The sequence below is a fragment of the Lolium rigidum genome, chromosome 2, assembly GCF_022539505.1.
Source record: "Lolium rigidum isolate FL_2022 chromosome 2, APGP_CSIRO_Lrig_0.1, whole genome shotgun sequence".
In the NCBI taxonomy this organism is placed as follows: domain Eukaryota; kingdom Viridiplantae; phylum Streptophyta; class Magnoliopsida; order Poales; family Poaceae; genus Lolium; species Lolium rigidum.
This window is the reverse complement of record NC_061509.1, coordinates 90,543,024-90,550,736: the sequence shown is the minus strand read 5'-3', so window position 1 is coordinate 90,550,736 and position 7,713 is coordinate 90,543,024. Positions and strand designations below refer to the sequence as shown.

The 7,713-nt window shown below is 42.1% G+C and overlaps 1 protein-coding gene across 5 annotated transcripts; it reads right to left on the bottom strand.

The window, feature by feature from the left end:
* Positions 1 to 735: 735 nt before the first annotated feature.
* On the bottom strand, positions 736 to 6,478 carry LOC124692073 (nuclear poly(A) polymerase 4-like). 5 transcript variants are annotated; one of them, XR_006999312.1, is made up of 12 exons: positions 6,158 to 6,477; positions 5,986 to 6,063; positions 5,490 to 5,597; positions 3,985 to 4,047; positions 3,742 to 3,903; positions 3,348 to 3,461; positions 3,208 to 3,270; positions 2,805 to 3,134; positions 2,566 to 2,730; positions 1,482 to 2,403; positions 1,288 to 1,326; positions 736 to 1,194 (listed from the first exon to the last, which is right to left on the bottom strand). XR_006999312.1 is itself a non-coding variant. In XM_047225373.1 (11 exons), the coding sequence occupies exons 1-10, from the start codon at positions 6,287 to 6,289 to the stop codon at positions 1,501 to 1,503; spliced, it is 2,118 nt and encodes a 705-aa protein (XP_047081329.1). In that variant the 5' UTR covers positions 6,290 to 6,478; the 3' UTR covers positions 736 to 1,366; positions 1,482 to 1,500. The 5 variants fall into 5 exon arrangements, 3 of the variants coding, with proteins under 3 accessions (XP_047081329.1, XP_047081330.1, XP_047081328.1); XR_006999310.1 differs by having other exon boundaries at positions 1,288 to 1,335; positions 6,158 to 6,476; XM_047225373.1 differs by having other exon boundaries at positions 736 to 1,366; positions 6,158 to 6,478.
* Positions 6,479 to 7,713: the final 1,235 nt, after the last annotated feature.

Below are 7,713 nucleotides of genomic sequence, written 5' to 3'. Positions count from 1 at the left end.
GTGGGCTGCATTCGTTGGTAGAAGAGAAATGCTACACCTACGGAATACTTTTCTATGGGATTAACTTATGAGATGGCGTGGCTGCTTTTGGTTTGTTTTAAATTAGTTAGCCCCAATGATTTTAGACCTATGATGGATCCACACAACTCCACTTCAGCCCGTAAGAAATTTAGGTAAGAAGTTTTATGTAAGTGCAGCTCTATTGGTTGAAATTTGATCCCATGGTGAAAAACCGGGATTGAGTTTCGATTTCCAGCCCTGCTGTGTGAGTCCGTAAGACTTTTCCGTAAAACAATTTTGTAGGTGTAGGATTAGTTGTCATGCCAATCATATAAACAAGGTCCAAAATTTTAATCATTCGTTATAACAAATCATGTCTTCGTGGGCAGATGACCCTATGAGGTCGTTCGTCCAGACCTCGAACCATCCGAGTTTTAATTTCACACCTGCTGTTGCATTGCCAAGCAATTTTATCAAGGTGAAAGATTTCTTGATTCCAATTTGTTGTGTGCTACTACCATATAATTTCGAATTTCAGTGTATGGTCCACGGCTGGAGAGCAAGTCCAAAACTCTGAATGTGGCTGCCATCAATTAGGCCTTGTCAGTCAGTTTCAAGTCCAGGGATCAAGTCAAAATCCCCCCTAATTCCCTCCAAATCACTCCAATCCACTTAGAAGTGGATTAACCGAACAAGGCCTTATTTAGATAAGGAACGTGATAATGCAATCAGGAATGAGTAGACAAAGCTTCCAGAATTTCAAAATTGACATAGGTGTAATTTGTGTGTACATTCTCAATGACCAAAACTGATTGTAAGCTACCTAAGTCTGACCTAAACCTATGTAACTGGTACATCTCTGTACAGCTTACATGGTGACAACTTTGTATACTAAGATCAAGTAATGCAATCGGTACATGGTTTGGAGTTCCGGACAACATCTTGTCCTGGTCAGAAGCATCTGGGAAAAATTGTTGTACATTTTCTCTAAGGCTGGTTGAGCATTCCAGCCCCGGCACCGGCACCAGCTTCATTCAAGACTCCCTTCTGACAAAATCTGTGTCAGAACTCGGAAGGAATCTTTGTGAGTAAATAAACTTACCGACCACAGCGATGAAACCTCTGATTCCATTCAGTAGTCAGCAGTCATCATTTCCTTTGGTTATCCTCTCCACAGTTCAGGACAGATGAGAACTGCCATTGAAAAAAAGGTACCAAACAGCAGTGTGAACAAAATAGAGCACTTTGGATGCTAAATGAAACAGAGGATTATGATTCAAGACATGCCTCATCGAAGCTTTCTGCTGGAGACACCGAATTTGGCACCTGCATGATCTTTAGAAACTACTTCAGTTACATCGTTCAGCTTTGAAGACAAAAAAAAATTAAATAGAACGGAAATGAAAAAACATGAGCAAAATGTAGATAATAAGGGAAATAGAATGATAATTTGAACAAGGATAATGCATAAGAAGCAAAACCTCTATATGGAAGGCCACTTCAAATCACTCCATTCCCACTTGGGTGCATATTCTCACTAAGTAAATTCCCAGCGAGTGTTTCTGCCTCCTCCAGAGACTCCGCACAATTACTGCTTACCAATCTATCAATTCCCTCGAACTTAGGTTCATCTTTCTCAGCCACACATTTTATAGGTGTGTGCACTGCCATAGCCTGAACGGCACCACTCATAACACATGGCACTGAGCTTTCAGGACCGGCAATTTCATCAATCATGTCGACTGTTTCCATGGCTGCACAGCTCGTGCCTGATGCTGCGGACACCTCAGATCCATGGGGTGAATTGGAACAGTTTGCTGATTCCAGATTTACATCACCATGCAACGGACTATTCTGAACTCCATTACAGAGAACACTGGAAACTGATTTGACTGGGTTCTCACATACACTTTGACTAACAATGTTTCCAGAGTCAGGTGGACTTTCCTCGCAGCCTGAGCTTACTGAAGACCTTTTAACAGATTTACCTGATTCGACCTGACCAGCTCCATCAAAATCGCACTTTCTCTTAAGTTGACCATCCAGAGATGCTGTTGGTGTGCCATCTTCAGTGTCATTTCTATCAGACTGCTCCTGCTGGTTTGCATGCAACTGCGGACAAGGTTTCTTGTAACCCTGTTCAAACACATAATGCGGGATCTGCTTCTTATGGACATGGGTGACTGCAAGATCCATTCCAGATTTCCACAATGGATACATTCCAATTTCATGCATAAACTCATCTACCGTTGCACGGATATCAAATTTTTGCCCATGTACTTTCATACCTTCTTTCCTTGATAAGCCCATGTAGAAGGAACAATGAGCACACTGTACTGAAGGATTTGCATACTCACATGGGTAAGGATGACATTGCAGCATTCCTTTAGTATCCCGCTCTATCTGCATTTTATAAAGACAAATTACTACAGGGGAAAAGGTATTCTGCAATATCTTGATCTAACATAAATCTGATAATGTATGTTTCTAATATATGATCACAAAGAGAAACTGCAGTTAGAATTAAGGCTGATAAACAATGAAGAACTAAAGAAACAGGGCAACCTTCAGTGTCAGCTGTCTCAGTCGAGACTCAACCCATCCCTTCCAAAGCCGAAGATCATCATCATCATCCGCAACAATGTCAACCACTAAATATTTCGTATATGCCTCAAAAAAATTTAAAGGCTCAAACAAAACAGCCCAACTGGCCTTATTAAGGTCAATTTCCTGCATCAACGATAAGCAATGATGAATTGTCCTGAACAGTACGTCTGACATGTGAAGGTATGAATTGTTTGTACCTGACAAATTTTATTACCGAGCTTAAATTGCTCCATGATAACCCTCAATGTGCTGCTAGAAACATTGTAGCTAGAGTTCATGCAAGGATAGCCTGGAGTAATGATGGGCATAACATGAGATCTATCACGAGGATTTTTACGTGGATCCCAGACAGAAAAACGAAGGTCGTCATTCTCAATGGCACAAAGCATCACTGGATTCGGCCACTGCCACTGTGTAAAAACCCTGAAGAATCTTGAAACCAGCATACTTGGTACAGCATTAGGATAGAGTTGGCAGATACGAGCAACCAATATGGCCCAGTTGACACCGCCAAGGAAACCAGTAACCTAACAGAGAATACTATGTCATCATGGTTCACGCGCAAATTAAATGGATCATAGATGATAAAACCATGCTTACATTGGAATAAACGCCCCTTCTCTCTGCCCAGTACTTCAAACACCTGAGTGTTGTCCGAAAGTTCTACAAAGCATCTAATTATTATAATGACAAAGTAAAACAGTACAACATAAAAAATAGTAATTCCTGAACTAAATAACCTCAACATTAGGAACAAGTCGAAGAATCCGGTCTGCCACCCTGCACCCATTAAGACTTCGGACAGTTGCTTCATCAAGACCACTAAGCACAGATCCTTCAGAGATGTTGAAATCCTGCAGGAATGTTACATAGAGGAGGGGGTGCTCCCAAGTTAACCTTGCGTCACCATTCTAAACTAGCAGGTCTTATCATAATTTTCCAAAACTATTGCGGTGTGCGACTGTTAGAGACATTAAAGCAGGGAAGCTCACAAAAGAAAAGACTTGAGCAGTCAAATGCAATACTTTATACCTCAAGTGCATTGCATACTTGGTATGCATAACAGTATACTATTACAGGTGGAGCAGAAGTATTTAAGAACACAAACAAGTATTAAATAAAATGCACACTTACTGGTGGTATTACTGAAAGCGATACACTGGCATAGAGAAGGTCAATTGCCATTCCATGGAACTTAAATTTCATAACAGGTACATGGGCATCAGGTACAGGTTGCAGTTCCGTCACTTCTTCCATTTGGGCCAATATGTCATGTAGTGCCACAAAGAAATCATCCTGCAAAAATATTAGCATTCATTATGAAGATATATGTAATTTATAGAAAGTATGTTTTATGCAAAAGACAGATGACTTCACCTCTCGCTTCACATATGAAGGTCCAACACATACGATATCAATGTCTGCTCCAGGCCCATGAACCTAACAAAGAGGTCATTATGAAGTACACGCAGTTAAATTTGCCAACAGGGGAAATATTACTCAGGAAGGCTGAAAGAAACCATACTGTAACAGGCTTACAGCAACTTATGCAAGTACGTATCAGAACATAAAACTAAGCAAAGTATGTATTTATGTGTTATACTGTTATGCTGAAAGGTGCATGGAGAGCTGCTGCACAGGAACTGGCAATCAAACCACTACACTGTAGAAACCCTTGTTCATGTGAGTTCACTACATAGATCAGAGGATAAAGAAATAAGTAACTCGCTCCGTACCAAAATAATTGAAGTTCTAGGTTTGTCCCAAGTCAAACTATCACAAACCTAGAACTTCAATTATTTGGCATGGAGGGGGTATGTGTCAGTGCCACTTATGGTTAGGAATGGTTCTTATCTAGTTCTGCTATTATTATTGCTTGCAGTGATGTTTAAGAATGTTGTTTGAAAAGATGCAAAACTTCAAACCTCAAAAACTATTCCACTGTATATGCCTTCCTACATACCAGGATTAATCATCTGTCAGGTTTCCTTGCAACGAGGAACATACCTTCACAGCACCAACCAAGCAGCTTCTGTTCCAGTACCAGATTGCGAAATGTACTGAAACAATTCATAGCTCCAAATTTCTTCTAACTCAATTCTTATCTCGGTGAAAATTATTGCATGATTCTGGTATATCATCAATTAATGAAAAAGTGCAGAAGTTGAATGTATGACCATGACCACTGTTTTTAAAATTTTGTTGTTTTAGCTCATATCACACCAAACAGGTGCTATTTGATCATTTATTGTGTGACCTGTTTCTCCCTCTTAATTGTACACAGTAAGGGCACGAAAATTACTCCGCTGGTCCACCATACTTATCCAATCACAATCACATTTTTTATCCTCTCACATAATGTGTAGCAATTAAAGTGGCATAACTTGTTTCGCCCATTGGACTAAAGAGGAATGGCTGTGATTAATTATTATAGATCACAAGAACTAGTTATAGCAACCTTCTCATAAACAATTGTAGCACTTGATCTTGACTTTACATTTGTTATCCACCGTCTAGAAGAGGTATGCAGTGCCAAAGTGACAGCAGCCCAAGTGTCCAACAGGCAACAGCAGTTTGACAGCAGGTTATGGAATTTATAATGCAAACTGGCTTTAAGTAGAGGGGGGAGGGGGGCAATTTGGTTGAAATTGGCTAGAAAACCACAAAGCATCCATATGGGAAAAGAAACAAGTAAAGTTTGTAACACTGGAAACTATAAACTATGATAACTTCTTAGACTATGAGAACTTTTAGGTGATTATGCTTTGGTGGCGCATGATTCACATTAATATGAATATAAGGTCATCAATCATAAAAACAATTGAGGCCGAAGGGATGAGGTGTATGGGATAAAAGAAAAGGGCAGAAAAATAAGGAGTTACCCCCAATCGGTAAGATCCAAAAGTGAAAAGGACTGCATTTGCCTTTTCAACAATATGCTGAGAAAACCCTTTCTGACTAGTTAACCGCTTCACCCATCCCTTAACTATCTGCAAAACCAATGAAAAAAGCCTGCACATGTTAGAGTAACTGCACAGCATTAAAAAAGAAAAAGACCTAACACAACACTACAAAATAGGAATGCTATTTCTGAAGTAGAAAAATGGTAACAGAAATAAAGCTAATCGAACATTATCATGTCTGAGTACTGAAATGCAATACCAAGAATCATGTGGAGATACAGTGCCCATATGAAACAATAGCAATTTATATATCATAGGTATCAAAATGGTCTTGCAAGGCAGCCCTTTCCAATTGAAGAAAAATGTTGGAACGGCAATGCTGCCACAGTTTTACATATAGAAAGTTATATCATGCCATATACAACTAGTACCAAGTAAGTACGGGGTGTAGCAAGCGACGAGAGGGGTTACTTACCCCATCAATCTCCCGTAGCACCTCCTCCCGTTTCGCGGACTGCTCCTCCCCCTCGTAAAGGCCCATATCCACCAAGAACTGCGATCACGTTACACCAAAGGCAACACTATCATCACAATGGACCACAGATACGTTAGCACAACATAATAAGCAATTAGGGACGAATAACAACCTTCTCGAGCTCAGCCGTCTTCTGGAGGTCGAACACGGTGGGCCTCGCCAGAGACAAGGGCGGATCCATGCCGCTGTACCGCTTCGGGGACGGCCGAGACGCCGCCTTGGCCGCGCCCACAGATCCCGCCATGATTGAGCCGCGCAAACACGGACGCGGGACGTGCGCAAGCGCAGGCAAGCGGCTGGGTACCCCGTCGGAATGGCCGCAGAATCGGAATCAGGCAGACCGCGAACCCTACACCTGCGCCCTGCGCTCCCCTGACGCAGATCGACCGCCAGATTCGCTCGCCGGAACCCTAGGCTGGCGAATCCAGGCCCCCGTAATCCCGACGATACGAAGCCCGCCGTGCGAATGGCGTTGCAGCGGTACTCGCGAAGCTCGGAGCGGCGGCCGGCGGCGGGGGAGGGAGGGAGGAGGATGAGGGCCCCTTGGATGCGAATGAAATTGGGAGTTGTGCGTGCGTGGGGGCGAGGTGTTTGCCGTGTTCGTGTACGGCAGGCGGAAACGGGAAGGCGATGCGTGTGAACAGTCGTGTTGGAAGCTTTTCCTCTTCGTGGCCGGCGGCTGCTGATTTAAGAGCATCTCCAACAGGCGCCCTATACCACGATTCCGTTGCGCTCTAAATCGATGGCGTGCTGGATGATTTTTTCCACGCCGGAGGCTCTATTTTGCAGCGCGCGTTGGCGCACAAAAAAAATACCTCCGTCGGATGTTGTATTTTGCAGCGCGTGAGCGGCGCAAACAACAAACAAACACAACTATGCTTCGAACAAGATCAAAAAACCATATAAATTCACAAATAAAATGTACCATCCAAATACAATACATTGTTCACACCAAATACAACACGTCTAACATACAACAATACAACATAGTTTTGAGACAATACAACACATAGCGATATGTTCTCCTCTTCCTCTTAGTCGAACTCGTCGTCCGATGAATCGTATGATGAACTCTACAAACATACATATGAAACTATTATAGCTAATTGGCTAGTTGATGTCTACGGGTGCTTCTATTCTTGTAGACAGTGTTGGGCCTCCAAGAGCAGAGGTTTGTAGAACAGCAGCAAGTTTTACTTAAGTGGATCACCCAAGGTTTATCGAACTCAGGGAGGAAGAGGTCAAAGATATCCCTCTCAAGCAACCCTGCAATCACGATACAAGAAGTCTCTTGTGTCCCCAACACACCCAATACACTTGTCAGATGTATAGGTGCACTAGTTCGGCGAAGAGATAGTGAAATCAAGTAATATGGATGTATATGAGTGGTAATAGCAATCTGAATAAAATATGGCAGCGAGTAAACATGCAACAGAACAGTAAATAAACGGAGTTTCGATGCTTAGAAACAAGGCCTAGGGATCATACTTTCACTAGTGGACACTCTCAACTTTGATCATGTAATAAAACCACTCTACACTCTTCTTGTTGGATGATGAACACCACTAATTGCGTAGGGCTACAAGAGCACATCAATGCCGGAGTTAACAAGCTCCACAACATTTAATGTTCATATTTAAATAACCTTAGAGTGCATGATAGATCATT

Excerpts from the sequence above, each read along its gene's own strand:
- LOC124692073 (XM_047225373.1), bottom strand. The coding sequence starts at position 6,289 with ATGGCGGGATCTGTGGGCGCGGCCAAGGCGGCGTCTCGGCCGTCCCCG. Across the intron at positions 3,135-3,207 it reads GAAGGGGCGTTTATTCCAAT|GTTACTGGTTTCCTTGGCGG; the intron begins GTAAGCATGGTT and ends ATTCTCTGTTAG. Across the intron at positions 2,404-2,565 it reads TGAGACAGCTGACACTGAAG|ATAGAGCGGGATACTAAAGG; the intron begins GTTGCCCTGTTT and ends TATAAAATGCAG.